The sequence below is a fragment of the Gopherus evgoodei genome, chromosome 10, assembly GCF_007399415.2.
Source record: "Gopherus evgoodei ecotype Sinaloan lineage chromosome 10, rGopEvg1_v1.p, whole genome shotgun sequence".
NCBI classification, from domain to species: domain Eukaryota; kingdom Metazoa; phylum Chordata; order Testudines; family Testudinidae; genus Gopherus; species Gopherus evgoodei.
This window is the reverse complement of record NC_044331.1, coordinates 63,212,068-63,235,781: the sequence shown is the minus strand read 5'-3', so window position 1 is coordinate 63,235,781 and position 23,714 is coordinate 63,212,068. Positions and strand designations below refer to the sequence as shown.

The window sequence follows — 23,714 nt, the reverse complement described above, 5'->3', positions numbered from 1 at the left end:
GTCAGTACAGCAGAGCGGCACCGTCTATGATCACGGTCCCGCAGACGCTCCAAGTCCTGTCGGCACGCCGGACACCACTGGCAGTCCCGGTACTGTTTTCCTCGGTACTGGTCACACTCACTGCACCGGTCGGTATCCCGTTCGCCGACCCGCTATCGGCACCGTTCCGACATCTGGCACCGGGGCAGGTACCTTGACTCCTGTAGCTCTTCTCCGAGCCTCGAGATCTCGGTCGACCTCCCGACACCGTTCTGGTTGCGGGTCTGGATCTCGTTCCAGGTACCGATACGCCTCCCGATGCCGGTCCCCGGTGCCGAGTTGGGCAAGGTCCGAGTGAGTCAGGGACTCGGCCCGTGCCCTCTTTTAGTACCTCCATGGCTGTCCGGACACGCATCCGTGTCACCCCATATGCGCGGATTTTATGCTCAGGACCACGATCCTGATATCATGGCCAGCGGGCGCCAGCCCCGAAGCGGAAAGAGCCTTGGCGAATGCAAGGTGTACTCTGCAGGGGCCCTGCACCTCTGGGTAGCAAAGCAACAAGCCTTGCTTAGCTGCGATAATTATAGCACCTGGGTGGAGGAGTTTCTCCCTCGAACCTCCCACCTAGAGTTCGCTGCCGTCTTGGAGGACGGGGGAAAGAATTTACCCTTTGTTGGTAAAGGCATCTTCGCGGCAGAGACAGCCCCAGACTGCGAAGCCTGCTGGACAATAGGGTCCTAATGCGTCTCAGCATGTATACGCCTGCGACCAAACGCAGGCCTTTATGGCCCCAGCCGCCATACTCTGTGCCTAGCCAGAGGCAGAACTCTGGAAAACGGCAAGGCCAAGGTGGTCGCAGACAAACGTCAGGCCCCCTAAAAAGCCAAAGTCGAGGTCCCTCGCAATTACCACTGGGACCAAAGACGGACCTTCCAAGGTTCACCGGAGGGCGGTGTACCAGTCGCAGGACGGGATCCTGATCCCGCTTTCTCCTGGCATGGCCCCAGTTACTTTTAGGTCGCTGGGTCCTGCGCACGATGGAGCATAGGTACCACCTTAAAATTGCTCCAGCCCTGTCCCCCTTCAGCGGACGAAAGGGGCTAGGGGTTTTACTCCCGTTATGCCCTAGTCCCCCACTCGACCACAGGTCAGACCTTCCTGGTCCTGCATGGACTCAACCGGTTTGGGATAAGGTTGAAGTTCTGCATGGTATCCCTGGGAACCATTATTCCATCCTTGCCTCCGGGGAGCTACTATGCCGCCCTGGATAGGAAGGACGCGTACTTTTGCAATGCCATCTTCCCTCCGCATGGGAGATGCCTCCGCTTTATAGCCAGCGGTGAATACTCCCGGTTTACGGCCATAGTCGCCGCCTACCGTAGCTATGTCGGATATGCGTTTTTCCGTATTGGGACGATTCGCTTATCCGAGGAGACTCTGACACACAAACCACTCAGCCCGTGGGCATCGTCACGGTCTTATTCACAGATCAAGGCCTGACGATTACTAATAGAGCAATCCGCTCTGGTTCCCACGCAGAGGTTGGGCTTCCTAGGGGCTATCTTGGTCTCCTACCTAGCCGGAGCCTGCTTATCGCAACTGCGGTTTTAGGCGATGGCATCAATCATCTGAGGTCTGAAGGCTTTCCCAACGACCTCAGCTCGTTCTTGTCTCAGTCTCCTGGGTCCATGGTTGCCCGCAAGTTTGTAACCAAACGCGCCAAGCTCCGCCTCCGTCCTCTCCAAGTCCGGCCCACCTCGGCGTACCGCTTGGACAGGGAGCCAATGGTCATGATAGTCACCGTTCCCTCGAACGCCTTAGGCTCCCTAGAGTGGTGGCTAACTCCCTCCTTGGTGTGGACAGGATGCGGTTTCATCCGCCCCAGCCCTCACTGCCCCTGACGGCGGACGCATCATCTCTCTGCTCGAGTGCTCATGGTCACCTCCGAGCTTAAGGCCTTCGGTCTTCTAGGGAGCTGGCATTCCTCATTAATGCCCCAAGAATGAGAGTAGTCCGCCTGGCATGCCAGGGGTTCCATCGGCAGCTGCGAGGCCGTTGTATCTCGGTGTTTACAGCCAACACAATGGCCAGGTGCTTCATAAGCATTCAGGGGGGACATAGTCCTCCCCCCTTTTTTGTCAGGAGGCCATCCATTTCCGGGTCTTTTGCATGGCCCACTCGATGGAGCTGGCGACGTCCTTTCTCCCAGGCGTTCGGAACGTCTTATCTCTTTGACTCAGCAGGTCTTTCCTGTCTTACGAGTCGTCACTCTGCCCCATGTGAGGCGTCCCGCTTTCCGGAAGTGGAAATGGTTCCTCACGCAGACCTGTTCGCTCACCGCGAGTGCAGGAAATGCCAGATGTTCTGCTCCTTCCAAGGTCTCTCCTCGGAATCGATCTTGGTCGCATTCCTGATGCCGTGGAACGGCCAACTGCATTATGCCTTCCCGCTGTTCCCACTGGTTCGTTACGTCCTGCTCAAATTCCGCAGGGGCGGAGCGTGCATCATCATCATGATCACTCCAGAGTGGTCCAGGCAGCACTGACATACCACGTTGCTCGGCCTGTCAGCCCAGACCTCATCACTCAGGGCAATGACAGGCTTCGTCACTTGGACCTGCAGCCTCTTCGCCTCACGTACCTGAGTCGGGGTGACAGGCAGCCTTCCGCCTGGTCAACGTACCGAGCCAGGTGGAAGCGTTTCCTTTACAGCTGCAGTACGCTCGATCTTGCTCCTGCTGAGGTCTCGATCCCCTCTATTTGGCCTGCCTCTGGCCTTCAGCGGCAGGATCTGGCGGTATCATCGCTGAGGATACTCTCAGCAGCCATCCCTACCTTCCAGCAGGCTAAGATGGACGTTCAGTGTCCCACTATGGGTTCGAGGTCCCTCAAGGGCTTGGAGCGCTTGCACCCTCGGGTGCGCCGCCCAGCCCCGCCCTGGGGCCTCAACCTAGTCTTGGCCAGACGGGTCTCTGAGATCAGAGCTCTTACGAAGGTTCCACAAAGGCAAGGTGCAGTTATGACCGCACCCGGCTTTCCTCCCTAAGGTGTTTTGGCCTTTTATGTTACCCACAGCTCAACGCAATGGGCATAACCGTTGCACTCCTTGGACATCTGTGGAGTGCTCGCATTAGTTGTGCTGACAGAATCATTTCCTAAGGTGCCCCAGCTCTGCCCCGGTAGCGGGCCAAAGGGAGGGCTTGCTTGTTTTCCTCTCAGAGGATCTCATCTTGGGTGATGGCGGACATCCCCACTTGTTATGATTTGGCTCATATTTCCCCAAGCCACATTACCGTGCATTCTACCAGGGCTCAGGCTTCATCTGCCGCCTTGCTGGCTCGTGTTTCTACCCACGAGACCTGTCGCGAAGCTCCATTGGTCCTCGGTCCTTACCTTTGCTTCGCAGTATGCCCTGGTTCAAGAGAGGCTGTAGCCTCTGGCTCGGCAGTTTTATTCTGCCACATTTCACTCCGACCCCACCGCCTTTGTAAGGCTTGGGATTCACCTAACTGGAATGGATATGAGCAATCACTCGAAGAAGAAAAGACGGTTACTCACCTTTGTAACTGTTGTTCTTCGAGATGTGTTGCTCATATCCATTCCACACCCGCCCTCCTTCCCCACTGTCGGAGTAGCCGGCAAGAAGGAACTGAGGAGCGGGTGGGCCGGCAGGAGTATATATGGAGCGCCATGGTGGCGCCACTCTAGGGGGCGACCTGCCGGCCCACTGAGTTGCTAGGGTAAAAGTTTTCCGACGAATGTGCACGCGCGGCGCGTACACCTAACTGGAATGGATATGAGCAACACATCTCGAAGAACAACAGTTACAAAGGTGAGTAACCGTCTTTTTCCTAGGGCACCTAAATTCGTTCAGTGAATTCCATGCAAGTTGTATTGTTTCTATGGAGTACAACAATGTACTTGTTAGCTGAGATTTTCAAAATTGTCTGAAGGATAAGAGAGGGTCAGTTCCCATTAGAAATTAATGGGAATTGTGCATCCATATCTTCCCGGAGGCTTTGACAGTCACACACTTCAGCTGCAAGATACATTAAAGTCTCTCTGTGAGTGATACCTGAGGCCTCGCTAGCATTGACTCCCCACTTGGTAAGGCAACTCCCATCTTTTCGTGTGCTGTATATTTATACCTGCTTACTGTATTTTTCACTCCATGCATCTGATGAAGTGGGTTCTAGTCTAGAAAAACTTATGCCCAAATAAATTTGTTAGTCTCTAAGGGTACGTCCAGACTACCCCCCCAGATTGGTGGGTAGTGATCAATCTATCAGGGATTGATATATTGTGTCTCATATAGACACGATATATCGATCCCCGAACCTGCTCCCATCGACTCAGGAACTCCACCAGGGCAAGAGGCGCAAGCGGAGTTGATGGGGGAGCCATGGCCATTGATCTTGTGACGTGAGGAAGGGAGGTAAGTCGAAATAAGATACGTCGACCTCAGCTATTCCCGTAGCTGAAGTTGTGTATCTTACATCGACCCCCCCCACTCCCCAGCGTAGACCAAGCCTCAGGCACCACAAGGATTCCTCGTTGTTTTTGCTGATACAGACTAACACGGCTACCCCCCAGAAATGTGAGGCACTGATTCAGGTGCTCTGCACCTGTCCTTCATACACCCGTAGAATCCAACATCATTTCAGTTAGTTTAAATGCTAGAAGATGTTGGGTAGGTTATGTGGTCTAGGGTAGGAATTTTCTGTCAGAAATGCTGGCTAATGTGTAATGCTATTGTTATGTATTATTATTTATTCTTTGTATTCCCACATACCTGGGAGCCCTGGTCATGGATCAGGAGCCCAATGCGCTAGGTTCTGAAAAAATATAAAACAAAAAAAGACAATCCCTGCCCCCAAAAGCTTACATTCTGAACTAGCATGAAACTCTGACAGTATGTGTCATTCTAGCATATTCATACAGGTACCATTCTCAAACATTTTTTTCCTTCTTGATCCTTCCTTTACCTCTGTAACTTTTCAACCTTTCATGTAGGCTTGCTTTGTTTCAATAACTGACACTAGAGGTATTTGCAGTTAAAAGTCTAGGAGTTTCAGCTGAAGAAAGAAACTTTTTTTTTCTTCTGTGGTTTTACCTTAAAATCTTTATGTTTTTGTTTTGTCCCAGACATCCTTTTAAACTGCCCATTCCCCAGAGCTTCCTTCTCCAGGAGACATTTACTGCAGACAAAAAGCAAAAATACTACTACTTGGAAACTAAAATTTTGATTAATGGGCTGGATGAATCAGTTCAAACCTTTACACTTGGCTACCAAGCTGAACATCCCTATGTGAGTGATACCTGATGTGAGAATTTGCCTGTTACTTCGGATAGTGACATAATCAGAAAATAAACAGGTTATTGTAACTCGCATCTCTGGCTTTTGTTTCTCATTTTTTTAGATGTGTGCTGGCTTAGTGCATCCTTATAACAGCAAGATTTTCCCCCAAAATGTAGAACTATGTGCCTTAACCCGAGGACACCAAAGTGTAAGTAAACTTTTTGTTAAGATTAATCCATGAGAGAGGCTCCATTACATGTCTGTATAACATAGCAATTTAAGATCTACCAGATCTAGTTAGAAGTTTGGCTGGTTTTGCCAATTTGCTCACAGCATCTACCAGAATGTAGGTGGTGAAGCTGAAGTACAAAGTGGATTGCTGTGGGAGGTGTCTCTTCCGTGTTAGAGGAACAAGTATATTCTGAGTAAATTAATGTTAAGCAGCATTATTATTATTTATTATTAAGAATGTACATTGGAAAGCAGGAGGTTGTAAGTTCAAATCCTGGCTCTGGGCAAGTCATTTCACCTTTATTACCAAAATTAGTTTACTTTTCTTATGCTGCTCAGCAAGTTCCTTCAGAGTCATAATGCAACAGCTCCCTAGTAACGGGATATCGCTCATATTTCATAATAGATCGGGCTAATATTCTGCTTGATTTGCTAATTCTAACAGCTCAAATCTCAACACACAGGCAAAGCATGAGATTGAAGCTATTCTGAGAGTCAATAAGAAAGATGCCATCAGGCTTCTGGGCAAGTACCTCAACAAATCCAGTGAGACGGATTTCAGACATCTCTTACACATGGACATGACTCACTCATTCCAGGTATTTGCGCTGACACCTTCCATACTTACTAAGAACTATTATTTCCTCCCTACCAAGATACAGTTTCTCCTTTCTTTGTGTCTCTTCCCTTCTGCCATTCAATAATCTTTCAATGTACATTCCATTGTTTTTCTTTAACATTCTTTTGATTTGGAGAGTTCTAGTTAACATTCATTTTTTTCTGTGTTTACACAGGACATAGCACAATGGGATTCTGGTCCATGACTGGGGCTCCTAGGTGCTACCACAATACAGATAATTAATATGACTGGAGGAAGCTAAAATATACTGATCATTTGGTTTTTTTAATTGGAATAATTAGGAGGTTTTTTCAACCAGGGAAGGGGTCATTCTATGAATTGAGTTAAAGTTTTATCTACACACACATACACTTACTTTGCAGTAAATGCATGGATAGAAAATGAAGAAAGTTAACTTGTATAAAAATTGCCATTATGCACAAATTGTGTTTTACTTGAACAGCTCCAGTTTCCACAAGCACTGGCCCTGAATGGAGAACTGTTTTCCGCACAAACCAAAGTGGAAGTCTTTGACTATGGTGTGAATATAAAAGCCACCATCAACAAAAATGATTCTTCACAGGTCAGGTTCCTATTTGTTGTGATTCCATTGCATGAACTGGAGTTATTGTGATGCACCTGCTTATTAATTCACTCCTGAAAAGGGTAAGCATAAAACCAGTGTGTTGCTCATGACCTCTAGGTCTTGTATTGGCTTTTTCCATAGGAGTGAATTTAACTCTCTGAAAAGTTTATATGGTTTGGTTTAACTCTGTACAATAAATTCCTGGGGAACAGCATTCAAGGGAGGGGAGCACAACATTCATAAGGCTATGCAGTTCATGGGGAGTCAGATGAGTCTTATTGTGGAGAGGGAGAAACCCAGAGCACCTAGCTAGGTTTCTGTGGTTAGATTGTGGCTTGACTGCTGTGCACAGTTAGAATTTGTTTTTATTTCAGAGATCACAAACTTTGGAAAGTTTACAGAATGTCCTTTGCTATGAGGAATTTATCCTCAAATAAAATACCTCTGATGCCTAAACTTCAGAACCTTCCAAGTGTTTAGTAACACACTAGACATAGAATGCTTCCAGAAAAGATTTGCTAGTTGAAAGTATCAATGCTGGGAAGGTGGATATTTTCCTCAGAACTGGGAGATGGACCCATGTTAAGAAAAGTGTAGTTCTAGCCATGCCGGTCCCAGATGTTATCTTTTATTGGACCAACTTCAGTTGGTGAGAGAGACAAGCTTTTGAGCCACACAAAGCTCTTCAGAGCCTGCTCAAGCCTGAGATGCATCTTCAAAGTTCTGTCTACACAGTCCTCTTTAGAGTGCTAGTGCAAGCCTTGCTAGCCCGAGTCTCTTGACCTGGGCTAGGAGGTTCCTTCTCCCTAAGTGAATGTTCTTCTCTGCAGAGTGTACTCAGGTGATCAGCACCTGGGTTAACCTAGCCCAGGTGGGAGCAGCAACACTGCAAGCTCTACCAATTTTACTGTGTCTAAGTGAAATCAGCATCCAAGCTCTAGCCTAAAACCCGCGTTAACTGACCTGGCTGGGAGTAAACGCATCAAACTTAGGTGAGAAGGGTTTTCGTGTGGATGGGAAGGGAATTACATGGAATCTCAGAGTAAGAGCTTGGTTTAACTCTGCAGCGAAGACATACCCTAAATAGGTATTGGTGTATGTACACATGCACAGGGAGCAGGATTTGGGTAAAATTCACAAAACTTTGGAGTAAATTATCCTGAAACTCAAGTTAAATTGTGCTGGAATTTCACCATAATTCTTCATTTCAGCTGTGTAACTTCTCTTGTGCCAACAGTTCATTGCTCAACTAAATGGATCAAATATTCACTTTGGATTTTCTTCCCAGTTTACTCATCCATATCAGTCAAAATTCCCCCAAAGTTTTCAGGTACAGACTAATTTTAACTGAAATTTTAATTGGGGTATGTTTTCTTTTTATCTCTTTTCATTTTCCCTCTTTGACTATTTTCAGTTTTATTATTAGTTCAGCAACTTAGTCACTGGAGTCAGCCATAGAATGTACAGTATCAATCACTCTATATCCAGGACATTTGAATCAGTAGCCTACATCCCACTTAATCTGTATTAAAATTGGTTGTGCAGTTTAGTAACAGTATTTTGACCGTCTGAGCTGAGGCCACAAATTTCTAGCCTTTGTCTCCCTCTCCTATACTACCAGGAGCTGGGAAAGCTCAGTCTCTACAGGGGGAATATGTTTCAGTTTGCTCCGGAGTTACTGCTGCTTGACAGAGCAGTGTGAACAGGCTGCGGAGGGATCTGGGTGCAACTTAACCTTGGCAGGGTTGGCTGCAGCACAAGGTCTTTGAGGAGAGATACACAATAGAAAGGGGAGGCCCTCGCTGGTGATTGCTCAGGAAAGCCAGTTTTAATCACCACAGTCAAGGATGGTATTGTATCCTCTTCCTATTACATGTTCCAAACAGAGTGAGATATGGCCAATCACTTGCATCTGGTCTGATTAGTCAATGTAGGGCCATATGGCAGTTCCAAAGCAGTGCATATGCTTATCTTGCCAAAAGGCCCTCCTGCCTTGCACAGAGAAAGTTTCCTTAAAGCAATAAATATGGTAGTATCATATCATACAAATACAATAATGAAGCCAAACTCCCTAGAACAGGGGGGAAGGGGACTTTTCTTTTAAAAAATCAATGCTTCATTCTGATTGCAAGCAGATGTACAATAAGTTCATATAAGTATGTAAAGCTTTGACATGGCAATAACTCCCTGGCTAAGATCATATGTAGTCTCTTATTAAATCATTCTCTCCTACCTCCTCTAGTACCCTATCTGTTCTGACAGGGGAATGGACTAAATGATCCAATAGGTCTCTTCCTTCTAACTTGTGTCATTTAAATTCACTGGTGCCAATGAAATACTACCAATATTTTGATCTGGGGCCCCCTCTAGCCTGTAATAAATCCCTCATACCAGGATTATATGTCTAAAACAGTGGAGTGAGTGGTTGGGGAATCTATTCATTTTTCCATTTAAGCAAAAATGCTTTCACATAACCAAGGACTAGTGATAGCACCTGGCAAACAAACTTCTATTAAGTGCACCTCACTGGAAATATTTATATTTGGTTCCTCAAAAATGTCCCATGTGAACTGGTGGTCTAGCCCAGTGTCCAGCTTGAGTAAGTTGAAATTGTTGTGTTGATGAAGATCTTGTACTATCCTTCAGTGGGAAACTGTACTGAAAATATCTAATCAGTAAATGCCAAAGGCAAAATCAATTGTTGCTCTGAAGTATTTTTTTCTGAGCTCCAGGGATAATGATTTAGCAGTGTCCAGAGAGGATGACTTCATCAGAGATAGAGAAATCACTCCAGCCTTTCTTTTAGTACTCTTTGTCATATTTTAATCAGGGATTTCTGAGACCCTCGTCCTGTACGTTACTCTCAGCAGTAGGGTTGCTGAATGTGACACCGCACTGTTTTGTCATGTGTCATCTGAGTTTCCTAATGCAGCAGATGTCTTGTTCTCATTTTCCCCTGCGTGTAGGCCCATGCAGCTGTTAAGAGTTATGGTGAGAACAGTCTCAATGGATCACTTTACCTTCATTCCAGTGGAAAGGATCTAGCGCTGCTGGAAGTTGATATGAGCAAGGAGACCAGAAAGAACAGCAGGATTATTGGAGTGAGGGCTCTCCTGCATCAGGCAATTTTGACAGAACCAGAGTCTGTACAGCTGCAGCTAATGGGCAAAGCATCTCCATCAAGGTAAAGAAAACAATGTCGTGGTAACCTTCCTTAAAAAGAGTTCTGAAGAGTCTTCCCTAATAAATCTGAGTTCTCTTTTAAGCATGGCAGTTTGCATTCTGACATGTGCAGAAAGCCATTGAGAGTGCAATGTTCCATGCACTCTCCTTGCTACTTGAGTATTTTGCTTTTGAAGGGTACGTCTACACTACGGAATTATTCTGATTTTACAGAAACCAATTTTTGGAAACAGATTGTGTAAAGTCGAGTGCACGTGGCCACACTAAGCACATTAATTCAGCAGTGTGCATCCATGTACTGAGGCTAGCATCGATTTCCGGAGCGTTGCACTGTGGGTAGCTATCTCATAGTTCCCGCAGTCTCCCCCGCCCATTGGAATTCTGGGTTGAGATACTAATGCATGATGGGGCAAAAACAGTGTTGCGGGTGATTCTGGGTAAAAGTTGTCAGACAATCCTCCCTCCGTGAAAGCAACAGCAGACAATCTTTTCATGCCCTTTTCCCTGGATTGCCTGGGCAGACGCCATAGCACGGCAACCATGGAGCCTGTTTAGCCTTTTTTCAATGTCACTGTGTCTACTGGATGCTGCTGACAGACACGGTACTGCAGCGCTACACAGAAGCATCCCCTTGCCTTTTGAAAGTTAACAATGATGGTTACCAGTCATACTGTACCGTTTGCTGCTGTCATGGGTGCTTCTGGCCAGCCTCGGTGAGATTGGCCAGGAGCGCATGGACAAAAATGAGAATGACTCCCCAGGTCATTCTCTTCTTTAAGTTTTGTCTAAAGGGAGAGTCAGTCCTACCTAGAATATCAGGCAAGCCTACTAAAGAACCAGAGAGGCAAGTGGCCGCTCCGGGTCAGATCCGCAGACATCCCGCAGAAATGATGAGCTGCATGCCATTCTAGGGGGTGCCCCTGCAACAACGCCACCCGTTGCTTCCCTTCTCTCCTACCCCTCCTAGACTACCATGGCAGTTATTCCCCCATTTGTGTGATGAAGTAATAAAGAATGCATAAATAAGAAACAACACTGACTTTATTGCCTCTGCAAGCAGAGATCAAAGGGGGGAGGGGAGGACAGCCTCCAGCTGCTATGATATTCCAGGCAGGAGTGAATCTCCAGGAGACAAAACTTAAAGAAGAGAATGATAAAACTTAAAGAAGGGATGCATTCCCATTTTTGCCCAGGAACCTCCGGCAGACCTCACCGAGGCTGGCCAGGAGCACTCGCAGGACGACGATGACAGATATCAGTCATACTGCACCATCTGCCATCCGAAAGGGAAGGGAAGGGGCTGCTGCTGCATAGCGCTTCAGCACCGCATCTGCCAGCAGCATCCAGTAGACCTATGGTGACATTGAAAAAAGGCGAGAAACAATTTTTTTCCCTTTGGTTTAATGGGCCGGGGGGTGCTCTGATGACATATACCCTAAGCCACCCGCGACAAAGTTTTTGATCCTTCTGGCTTTGGGAGCTCAGCCAAGAATTCAAATAGTTTTCAGAGAGTGCAGGAACTGTGGGATAGCTACAGTCATCAGTCTGCCCTCCCTCTGTGAGCCTCCATTTCATTCTTTGGCTTTCTGGTACGCTTGTCTCAGCTCCTTAAGTTTCACGCAGCACTGTGTTGAGTCCCTGATGTGGCCTCTGTCCATTATGGCCTTGGATATTTTTTCAAATGTTTTGGCTTTTTGTCAAACCTGATAGAACAGATTCATCTCCCCATACAGAGATCAGATTCAGTATCTCCCGTATGGTCCATGCTGGAGCTCTTTTTTGATTCTGGGACCTGTGCTGATCAGCACTCCACGCTGGGCAAACAGGAAATGAAATTCAAAAGTTTACGGGGCTTTTCCTGTCTACCTGGCCAGTGCATCCGAGTTCAGATTGCTGTCCAGAGCGGTCACAATGGTGCACTGTGGGATAGCTCCCGGAGGCCAATACCATCTAATTGCAGCCACACTAACTCTAACCCGAAATGGCAATACTGATTTCAGCACTACTCACCTCATCAGGGAGGAGTACAGATATTGATATTAAGAACCCTTTATATTATTGTTATGTGGACGGGTGCAGCATTAATTCAGTTTAACACTGCTAAATTTGAAATAAACTCTAGTGTAGACCAGGCATTTTTGAAACACTAAAACAATCTTGTAGCCCTCTCTCTACTGGTTGCTTTCTTAGATCATTGTTCATAGATAATGGAGAGAACAGGAGAGATTCCCTGTGAGTAAATTAGTTCTTCATGTTAGGTTATCAGTTGTTTTTCTCATTTTTTGTCCTCTGTCAGATGAAGCAGAATTGATATTTAGCAGCTACACTGGGGGGAATCATGAAATCCAGCATAATTAACCAATATCTGAAAAGTTCTGTGAAGAACCTTTGGGGGCAGATATGGAATTAGCACTCTATCTTGTCTAACTCCAAGCCCTAGATTTAATCTATTAGACCAGGGGTGGCCAACCTGAGTCTGTGAAGGAACCAGAATTTACCAACATACACTGCCAAAGAGCCACAGTAATACGTCAGCAGCCCTCAACCAGTTCCACCCCTCCCCCCGCTCCCAGTGCCTGCTGCCCACCGGCAGCCCTGATGATCAGCGCCTCCCCTTCCCTCCCAGCACCTCGCAATCAGCTGGTTCATGGCATGCAGGAGGCTCTGTGGGGGCAGGGAGGAATGAGGGCATGGCAGGATCAGGGGCGGGAAGGGGTGGAGTGGGGGGCAGGGCCTGTGGTAGAGCCAGGAGTTGAGTAGTGAGCACCTCTGGCACACTGGAAAGTTGGTGCCTGTAGCTCCAGCCCCAGAGCCGCATATTAACTTCTGAAGAGCCGCATCTGGCTCCAGAGCCACAGGTTGGCCATCCCTGCATTAGACCATGTCTCTCTTAGAGTAGTGTTTCTCAACAGCTGCTCCATGGACTGGCGCCGGTTGCTGAGATCTCCTTGATACAGTTTAGGAAGGCAGCAAGACAGTCCCTGCTATCAAAAAGGTTAAGAAACACTGTTTTAGAGGGCACTGGCACCAGCACCACCTCTCACTCCTCTAGCAGTTTTTTTCAAACTTCTCAAATGTAAAATTATCCACTGAAAGAGGCTTTAAATTTTTACAAAAATCCAAGTATTTTGTGCAAAATTTCATTGAAGTGGGGGAGAAAAATGTGAAATTACTACTTCAAGTATATGTTTTTATGAGAGCGCCAATGCTGGACATGCATGTGCCCATGCACTCTCAATCAGACTCCGCAAGTCCTTTTCCACTTTATCCACTAGACCATGCTGGTAAAATTAGCTAGTTTTACAAGATTTTAAAATGTACTCCACAGTAGATTTTAAAAGTTCTTTGAGTACATTGGGCCACAATTTCAGCCTGTGTGTTCATTTTTGCACAAACAAAGAGTGTCTTGCGCATTGCGGAGGGGTGTGGTAAGCAGTCAGCCAATAGCAGGATGCCAAACAGGCTCTGTTGCTGCACAGATATGAGTGTAAATAAATAAGAGCAGCCTTGAATCTTGTTTAAAATTTGACCTGTTGAGGGTAACCTCTGGAATTCTTTTTTCTAGTGAGAAGCAGTGAAATCTGCTCTAAGCAAATGAAAATAATAAGAAGGAAGCTTGCTTATATTTGGTGTGTTTATGGTCACCAAAATCTAAGTGAAGGAAAAATTGTTCTCTGGCATACTTCATGGATTTTTTCCCATGTTCTATGCTTGTCTAACATAAGCACATAATATACACTAAGCAAAATGGAGGGTCAGTTTTGCACTACATTAACAGAGATAGAGTGACGTTAAATATTGAACACCAGTAACAAATCTTTATTGATAATAGTGTGTGAGCTACTTGTGTTTGTTTCTTTCCCTTGTAGACTTCTATTATCTTCTGAGCTGAAGCTAAATGAGAACAGACTTCATCTAGTTTTTTTGGGAGCGATGGAGCAGAAAGTTGGTCTTCTCCTGTCCCTGAATGGGAAAGTCCAACACAACATTGGAGGCTTGAAGATCATACCACAGCTCTTTTCTCTGAATGGATCTCTGAAGCGCAAGAACAACATTCATGAAGGTGCTTCCTCATTATGTGCTTTGCTGTAGGAGGATAGTTAAGAATGCAGCTACCAAAGGAAATTTATTATTATTTGAGTATAAGATGTCCTCCACTGTGGTGTCTTGGTGCATTTAAAACCTACTAGCAGCCTAAATGAAAAGTATAAATTTAGTATCTATGGTGATGGTTTCTTGTGATGTGAACAGTTGTCCACTGGGTGATCAAAACTGGGGAGAGGGTTTCAATGGAAATTGACAATAAACAAAATTCATTAAAATGTTTCTATTTTGACTGAAAATGTACATTTTCATTGGAAGACATTTTAAACTCTTTCAGGCCTAAAATGAAATTTTTGGGTTTTCAAGGTTTCATTTTTTGACAAAACTCCAAAACATTTTGAAGAAAATTTGGGAAAAATGAAACAGGTTTTTCTTCATTGCCATTGTTCTTCGGGAGCTATAACATTTCCCAACCATCTCTACAGTGTGTGTGTGTGTGTGGCAGGGGGAGGGACTGGCCCCGTCCCCTTCTGGGCTGTGTCTGTGGAGTTCAGTGGGGGAGTAGCTGACAGGTGTGCTGCGGAGCTCTGGGTGGGACTGTGCACATGGCGGCTGTCCCATCCTACACCATGCACTGTTGTAGTACAATGTGCTTCTGGGGCAATGTGCTTCCTGGGTCACAGTCCCTCCCCAAGTTTCCCCGGATGATGCATTTTACTCAATCCCGAGCCTTGAAAAGCAGAGTTTGGCTCTTAAGTATCAAGCAACTTTTTAAGAAGAAACCTATTGTAAATAGCAGATTATAGAAATACTATTATAATATAATGTGCTTTCATCAAAAGGTATTTCCACTAGCTGACTAATTGCTGTCTCTCTCTTTCAGTAAGCAGATTCCCTAACTGGAATGAGCTAAATAATTTATTACAGCTAATAGAAATGCATTTCATTCCTGTCCATGTTAAATTAAAGGGTTACTGTTCATGTTTGTCAAATCTAATTATTTTTCTCTTCTCATGCCGATTTCCCAACCCAAAGAGCTCTGTGCAATTCTTATTTCTGTCCCTTACAGGTAACATTAGTGTGATGATCAACAAGGCACTATATGGGCTGCATCTCAGGAACAGAAATGTATTTGGGAATATCAGCCTGCACAATGTCACTTTCACATTGACTCAGAACGGAAGCCAGGCAATCCCAATGGAAGCAAAGTTAAAAGGACACCTGGAGCTCAATAAAGGAATCAAAAGGGGTCTAGCCAGCTTCCAGGTGGATGAGCAAGCTCTCTATGTAGATGTTTCCAATGTCATGAATCAGGGACACAGAGGAATTGCTGGGACTCTCATACATAACTTCACCTCTTTAAAAAATGCAGGTATGAAAAAACTACACCTCAATCAAATTGGTGTGTAACAAAACATGGTAAAGGTGAATTTAATCTCAGTGTAAGTGGGTGCAAACCCAAACAATCTAGAGTCAGTGGGGTTGCACTTGCTTACTCCAAGGCCAAATTTGCCCCATCTCCTTAACTTCAGCAACATTCTTATTAATATTCTTAAGAAAATGCAACAGAATGGATGCAAGACCTGTTAGTCATTTAAACACTTATGTGTATCCCTGCTTAATGCACGTCCATCATTTTTGTACATCTTTTCCCTTAGGACAAGTCAGAATAGTTTCTTGTAAAACTCCGATTGTCTTTGAATGAACCACCTTGTGGAATAAGATAGTGTAAGCATCCGTTTGCTGAGTAAAAACAAATGTTTTAGCCTTTTCTGGTATGTAGGTTTTGAAAGCTCCCTGGCTGAATGCACCTAGCCCTCTGCTCTTGAATAGTCTGGTTTGGTTGTTTTGTTTTTTGAAAATTTCTAAATGCAATCTGGTGGAGCTACACACAACATACTCCTATCATGCAGAATTCTTTGGAATGTCCCAGCGAGGCCCCAGGTATAGATTCTCAAAGACTATACAGAACAGGAGAGTTAAGAATCATCCATCCCTTTATTTAGGAAAGATGATCTTTTGGTTTCCAAAATACATTCCAAATCCAAGTAATATCTTTAAATTTAACCTTGTTAATCCTGTAACACTGTAGGGGGTTTCATTCCCATCAGTCTCTATTGTGAATACGTAATAGAAGATGCAACTCACTGATCTATAGTAATGTTAGAAAAAGCTAGGCTATTATTATGAAATGTGATAGAAACTATTGATTTCTCCATTTATAACATTTTATAGATAATTGCCACTCAGTGGTACTGAAAATTCCTTGAATGCTTCTTGCAGCATTGTATATCATTTGTTCTGATTTGGCTCTATTTGTCAATAGGATTTCCTATAGATGGCACTATCACTGCCATGTACGACCATGTCATTGCCAACCACACTGTTACTATGGCCTTACAGAGTGGCAGCGAAAGGATTGATGCTGCATTTGGAGTTGAGAGACTGTCCTTAGGAGATTCGAAGTCCCAAATAACTGCAAGTTTGAAGCACAATATCACAAAGCTAAAGAAACACGGGATCCCTTTTACTGTAGAAGGTGCCTGCTATTACCAGGTAAGAAGACATGTATTGGGGGGTAGCCATGTTAGTTTGTATCCACAAAAACAACAAGGAGTCTAGTGGCACCTTAAAGACTAACAGATTTATTTGGACATAAGCTTTCATGGGAAAAAAACCCACTTCTTCAGATGCATGGAGTGAAAATTACAGATGCAGGCATTATATAATGATACATGAAGAGAAGGGAGTTACCTCACAAAATACAACTGAATTTGCTCCAGTCCTTTAGACAGAGACGAAACGCCTACAAGATTTTTATCAAGCATTCTTAAAACTACAATACAGCCCTGGAGAAGTGAGGAAACAGATTGACAGAGTGAGACGGGTACCCAGAAATCACCTACTACAGGACAGGCCCAACAAGGAAAATAACAGAACACCACTGGACATCACGTACAGCCCCCAGCTAAAACCTCTCCAGCGCATCAACAACGATCTACAAGCTATCATGGAAAATGATCCCTCATTCTCACAGATCTTGGGAGACAGGCCAGTCCTCGCTTACATACAGCCCCCAACCTGAAGCAAATACTCACCAGCAACTACACACCACACCACAGAAACACTAACCCAGGAACCAATCCCTGCAGCAAACCTTGTTGCCAACTCTTTCCCCGTGTCTACTCTAGCGACACCATCAGAGGACCCAACCACATCAGCCACACCATCAAGGGCTTGTTCCCCTGCACATCTACTAATGTTATATATGCCATCATGTGCCAGCAATACCCCTCTGCCATGTACATTGGCCAAACCAGACAGTCCCTACATAAAAGAATAAATGGACACAAATCGGACATCAGGAATGGTAACGTAAAAAGCCAGTAGGAGAACACTTCAGTCTCGCTGGACATTCTATAACAGATTTAAATGTGGCTATACGTGAACAAAAAAACTTCAGAAAGACTTCAAAGAGAAACAGCAGAACTAAAATTCATTGGCAAATTTAACACCATTAATCTGGGCTTGAATGGGGACTGGGAGTGGCTGGCTCATTACAAAAGCAGCTTTATCTCTCCTGGAATTGACATGTCCTCATCTATTATTAGGAGTGGACTACATCCACCCTGATCGAATTGGCCCTGTCAACACTGGTTCTCCACTTCTGAGGTAACTCCCTTCTCTTCATTTGTCATTAGATAATGCCTGTATCTGTAATTTTCACTCCATGCATCTGAAAAAGTGTGTGTTTGTTTTTTTACCCACAAAAGCTTATGCCCAGATAAGAAGAGTGATTGATTAGTTCAGTCTCAGGCAAAACAATGTAAAACAATTGTAGATTGTTCCTGTGGGCTGTTAATCAAATGCTGCGTTTAACTCTAGAGGTAACTGCATTTAGTGGTGGCAGAGTAGATCCCTACACATGTGTTTTCTGAATTGCTGTACTGAAGACAGATTTCTACACAGCTTTTAGTCATACTTTACATCAATCATCTCAAATATGGACTGGATTTAAACTAAATTATGTTAAATTCTGGATTTAAGTTAGTAGTTCGTTGTACAAGAGCAGAATTTTGTCCATTTGTATAGCCTGATTGCACAGAAAAATGAAGTCGGTAGGCAGAGCCTACAGGGATAGTGCAGCACACAGGCTGCTGTCAGGAGAGTGCCCACAAACCAAAGTATTACTGATGGATCTAACACTGCTGTAACCAACCTTAACAATTTCGCTTTCATGTCTGTTCTAAAGAGATAAACTTCACATCTCTTTCCTTCCAAGCTGTTGATCAACATCCTCTCCTGTGTTATTTCCTACTCTGGTGTTGTGGTTAAGCACAAGCCTTTGCCATAGACTTTTTGTGCGAGCAAAGCACAATCTCTTCAACCCCTGTTGTACAAATGGAGAAACTGAGGTGCAAAGTACTTTCCCTACCACTCAGATATGTTGCCAGGCTAAGATCATTCTTGTCAGTGATGAACTCAGATACTATGGGAAGGAATAGTAGTAAAATTAATGATGTCCCCTGCTCCAGAGGACTCTGTGCAATTGCTCTTTCAGTTACTGGTACTATTGTTGTAATCGGCCAAGCTGTCGGGATCTGGTCCTTCACGGTACTGAGTGCTCTCCACTCACATTGGGATCCAAAGGAGCTGAGGGAGTTGCACCTTGCAGGATTTAGCCTTACATGAAGATTCCATGTCGAAGACAAAGCCAGGCTGAGCAAGCCTGTGCAGTGCCCCTTTGATTATGATTCTGAATGGTGCTCTCATTTTAAGAGGCTGTTGTCTTCACAACCTGTGGAAACAACTTCTACTTGTTTGCTAGCTGCTACTATTTTGTTGCTGTTTGGTTTTTCTCACAGTTTGGTTTCTCTTCTGGTTAGAACTTCAGCAAGAGGATAGCTGCTGGGGTAACAACCAGGGTGGAGAAGGAACACTTCAAGGTGGGAGTGGAGAAGAAAAGCACCAGCAGTACTGTGAAAATTGCCCTTTCATTCCACCATGACCTGGGAGGACTGCTTAACATTGTCCCACCAGTGGTACAGGTTGGTAGAAAAATCCTTGCCTGGGGTATATGCGATATATCTCACTGCCTTTCATGCTCTGTTTCTCAGGTTTAAATCTTGTAAAGAAGAGAGCTAGTGGGTCAAAAGGGGGAGACCTTTTTCCCAAACAAGACCAGCATGAAAAGACTGAACATCATTCAAAATCCCGTTGTTCTTTTAAGCACTGCAGGACATATGGGACTAATTTTTCAAAGCAAGACACAATGGTTGAACCCACCAAAATGCAAAATGCAGACCCATTAGCACGTTTACATCATTATAAGCTAACCAGGTGTCTAGTAAGTCATGTTCTAATATGTGATTTTACAGATGAGGCAGGCTTGGTTTTTGTGGGTCCAGCTGTTATTACTGTTCATTATTGAGATTTGCAGTAATGGCCAGAAGATGCTAGGCACTGTGCAGACACAGTTCCTGCCCCACAGAGGTTACAATCTATATCACTTGAAAATGTATTCCATGGTACAGCAGGTAGCATTAAACACATTCATATTTATTCTGGTGATAATTACGTTTACTATGTCATTTTCATTTTAAAAGCAGGAAATTTCGCAATACCGTGGCAAACTCAAATTCACAGTGTGGCCAATAGATTTTTTTTTTTAAGAATGGATCTCACTCTATGTTCAGTAAATAAACTTTGCCTACTGTTTTGAGAACATTCTGCTCTCTCCTGTAAATGTTCTAGTCAGTTTAAAGACAAGCTTTAGCCTCAGAGCTGACCTGCTACTTACCTATTTGAGCCAGACCTATCGTTCTCAACTCAGGCCATGTCTACACTTACAGTTTTCCAGCGCTGGTAGTTACAGCTGTGTTCGTACAGCTGTGTAGGGCCAGCGCTGCAGTGTGGCCACCTTTGCAGCACTTGCAGCGCTGTTGGGAGTGGTGCATTGTGGGCAGCTATCCCACAGAGCACCTCGTCCCATTTTGGCGCTGTGGCATGTGGGAAGGGGAAGGAAGTGTGCGGGTCTTTCCGCTTCCTGTTCCAACGTCCCATGGTGCTTTGCTGCACATTCCGAGCAGTTTGGCGGCATTGTGAGTCTGCAGCGCGATTTCTGAGATTTCTGTTACAAATGGAGCCTGAGCTGCTGAGGACCTTGCTGATGAATGTTGCCAGCACATCACGCATGGCAGTGGAGCTATTCCTTCAGCTCCAAAGTGACAGTGAGGAGTCAGACGATGATATTGAAACGCCTGACGCTCGAGACACTCAATTGCTTGTGGCAGTAACAGACGTGCTTAGCACTGTGGAACGGCGCCTTTGGGCTCGGGAAACCAGCACTCAGTGGTGGGATCACATCGTCCTGCAAGCATGGGATGACGAGCAGTGGCTGCAGAACTTTCGGATGAGAAAAGCCACTTTCATGGGACTGTGTGCTGAGCTCGCCCCTACCCTGCGGCGCAGGGACACGAGATTGAGAGCTGCCCTGCCAGTGGAGAAGCGGGTGGCTATTGCAATCTGGAAGCTGGCAACTCCAGACAGCTACCGATCTGTGGCGAACCAGTTTGGAGTGGGAAAGTCCACCATTGGAATGGTGCTGATGCAAGTTTGCACAGCCATTAATTGCACCCTGCTAAGAAGAACTGTGACTCTGGGGAACGTGCAGGACATTGTGGATGGTTTTGCACAAATGGGTTTCCCTAACTGTGGAGGGGCAATAGATGGGACGCATATTCCTATTCCCCATCCCACCCCACCTGGCATCAGAGTACGTGAATCACAAGAGGTATTTCTCCGTGGTTCTGCAAGCGCTTGTGGATCACCGTGGGCGTTTCACTGACATTTACTCAGGATGGCCTGGAAAGGTGCATGATGCACGCATCTTTCGGAACAGTGCCCTGTTCAGGAGGCTGAGGGCCGGGACTTTTTTCCCAGACCGCAAGATCACAGTAGGGGACGTCGAAATGCCCACTGTGATCCTTGGAGACCTCGCTTACCCCTTAATGCCATGGCTCATGAAACCGTATACAGGGAAGCTTGACAGGAGCAAGGACAGGTTCAACTACAGGCTGAGCCGGTGCAGAATGACTGTAGAGTGTGCTTTTGGCCGTTTGAAAGCCCGCTGGAGGTGTCTTTATGAGAAGCTAGATTTGGGGGAAAGCAGCATCTCCGCTATTATATCCGCGTGCTGTACCCTCCATAATATTTGTGAAGGGAAGGGTGAAAGAATCAGTAAGGAATGGACCTCCGAGGTTCGACGCCTAGAGGATGAATTTGCACAGCCAGAGAGCAGGGCTACTAGAGAGGCCCAGGAAAGGGCTCCAAGGATTAGGGTGCTCCTTTCTACCTTGGGGTACAATATTTACCACTTCCTGCAATAATAAAACGTATTGTAAAAGCCATAAAATCCTTTATTCAAAGTACAGTACATAAAAGGCCAGGGGGGTTAGGGTGGCGGACTGTTCATTCAGAGGTTTGAATATGTCCTGTTTGGATTACTGTTCAATGTCTGCTGCACTTCAGGATTACTATGCTGCAGGGTAATGGGGGTGGAGTGCACAGGGTAAGAATTGTAGTTATCAGGGCTGGTAGATGATCGTACAGGTGTTGGGGGCAGCTGGGGGTAATAAGAAACTGGCTGCTGGAGAAAGGTGTTTTGTACAAATACTGGGGAACAAGAAAGAGAGCTTTGGGAGGGGTGTGAGTTACCACGGTACAGATCTGCCTGCATGGCTACGAGAGACTCGAAAGACTCAGTTTGGCAAGCCAGGAGGCTTATCATCTGCTTTGAGGTTTTTTTGGTAGCCAATTCCTTTCTCCTGCTTTCTGTTTACCTCCACTCATACATTTTGTCTCTCCATTCCTGCGTCTTCCTACTTTCTCTGTTGTAGTGAATCATAACTGCTTTGATCAATTCTTCTTTTGATTTTCGCGGATTTTTTCTCAAGTTGTGCAAGCGACGTGAGGCCAGTAATCCGGCTGCATTAGTCAAGATCGCTAAAAAAAACCATAGATAGAAACATGTAATACACAGAGGCTACATTGTTTATTATCACACAGTGAAGGAGTTTTTAGACTTTTTGTAGCATCCTTCCCACATACCTAACATAACACAGAGAGGCCAGGGAAGCGAAGGCATGGCGAGCAATGGGGTGAGTGTTTCTGCCCCGACTGCACCTGGGAGGGGGAATTGATCGATGGGTCACTGGGGTTTATCTGCACTGGGTACAGGAGGTAGCTGGTGTCCTGCACAGGGGACAGTAGTGAACAGGAAGGTGGCGAGCTGCTGGCAGGGGGGGCGGTCCGCGTAACTGCCGGCCTGCTGGTGGGGGGGGGGAACCAGAGCGCACTGTGGGGCTGGCTGCCTGCTGGAAAGGGGGGGGAGAGACTGGAGCGCACCGCGGGGCTGGCTGCCTGCTGGGAAGGGGGGGAAGAAACCGGAGCGCACCGCGGGGCTGGCTGCCTGCTGGAAAGGGGGGGGTGGAGACCGGAGTGCACCGCGGGGCTGGCTGCCTGCTGGGAAGGGGGAGGGAGAGACCGGAGCGCACCGCGGGGCTGGCTGCCTGCTGGGAAGGGGGGGAGAAACCGGAGCGCACCGCGGGGCTGGCTGCCTGCTGGAAAGGGGGGTGGGGGAAGACCGGAGCGCATCGCGGGCCTGGCTGCCTGCTGGAAAGGCGGGGGGAGAGACTGGAGCGCACCACGGGGCTGGCTACGTGCTGGAAGGGGGTGGGGAGACCGGAACGCACCACGGGGCTGGGGGGGGGACCGCAAACCTGGCGCCCTGCACTCAAGTATCCCTAAATTCTCAACAGGGTTTCCTACTGCCAGATATATCACTGCTGTGTGTTACCTGGGAAGAGAGGGAGGGTCTTCTACAGCAATGTGGATTCCGCCCTGGCCCCTATGCAGCTTGCTTGTGTGCAGCCATGGTCCCCCCACCCCTCGCTGCACAGTGGATCGGACGAGTTAGCCTGACCGGGACAAGGACCACGGTGGCTCTCCCTATAAACTTGCGAAAGCACATTGTGCACGCTCTGGCTGCAACTTTTCAAGAGATTACCGAGGCAGATTACAGAGACGTGATAGAGCAAATCAATGGGCTATTCCACGTTTAGGCATGGATGCAGGCAGTCATAACCCAAACCCTCCTCTCCCAAAACATAAAAATCTGCTTACCCCGAGCACGCTCCGCAGCTTCTTCCTCACCAGCAACTTCCAGCTGCTGCGACTGGCTAGCCTCCTCCTGGCTTGAGAAGAGCTCCTGGCTGCATGCCTCCTGGGACTCCGGGGTGTCTCCCTCCACTCCAGTAGCCTCACTATCGGCTTCCTCTACACCCTCCCCAACTTCTCCCTGCTCTGAACTCTCCATTGTGCTCCTAGGATTGGCAGTGGGGTCACACCCAAGTATGGCATCCAGCTCCTTGTAAAAATGGCAGGTTGTGGGGGCAGCTCCTGAGTGGCGATTTCCCTCACGGGCTTTGCAGTAAGCACTCCTCAGCTCTTTTATTTTGACCCTGCACTGCAACGCGTCCCGTTCATGGCCCCTTCTCAGCAAGGACTGTGATATCTGCCCATAGGTATCATAATTTCTCCGGCTGGAGCGCAGCTGTGCTTGCACAGCTTCCTCACCCCAAACACTGATGAGGTCCTGCAGCTTGGAATTGTTCCATGCTGGGGCTCATCTGGGGCATGGAGGCATGGTCGCTGATTGATTGATTGATTGATTGCACTCCACACCTGGCTGAGCAAACAGGAAGGGGATTT

General features: G+C 46.4%; 1 protein-coding gene across 8 annotated transcripts in view; it reads left to right on the top strand.

Moving 5' to 3' along the window:
• LOC115658723 overlaps positions 1-23,714 on the top strand; it is a 196,434-nt gene that overhangs the window by 102,587 nt on the left and 70,133 nt on the right. For 7 of the 8 annotated variants that reach the window (XM_030578103.1, XM_030578106.1, XM_030578105.1 and 4 more), the window contains exons 32-41: positions 5,127-5,289; positions 5,402-5,488; positions 5,976-6,110; positions 6,594-6,713; positions 7,954-8,046; positions 9,683-9,900; positions 13,769-13,962; positions 15,013-15,315; positions 16,270-16,499; positions 18,830-18,991. In XM_030578103.1, the coding sequence (XP_030433963.1) occupies positions 5,127-5,289; positions 5,402-5,488; positions 5,976-6,110; positions 6,594-6,713; positions 7,954-8,046; positions 9,683-9,900; positions 13,769-13,962; positions 15,013-15,315; positions 16,270-16,499; positions 18,830-18,991 (1,705 nt within the window). The remainder of the gene's footprint in view (positions 1-5,126; positions 5,290-5,401; positions 5,489-5,975; positions 6,111-6,593; positions 6,714-7,953; positions 8,047-9,682; positions 9,901-13,768; positions 13,963-15,012; positions 15,316-16,269; positions 16,500-18,829; positions 18,992-23,714) is intronic. The other variant, XM_030578104.1, reaches the window with a different exon arrangement.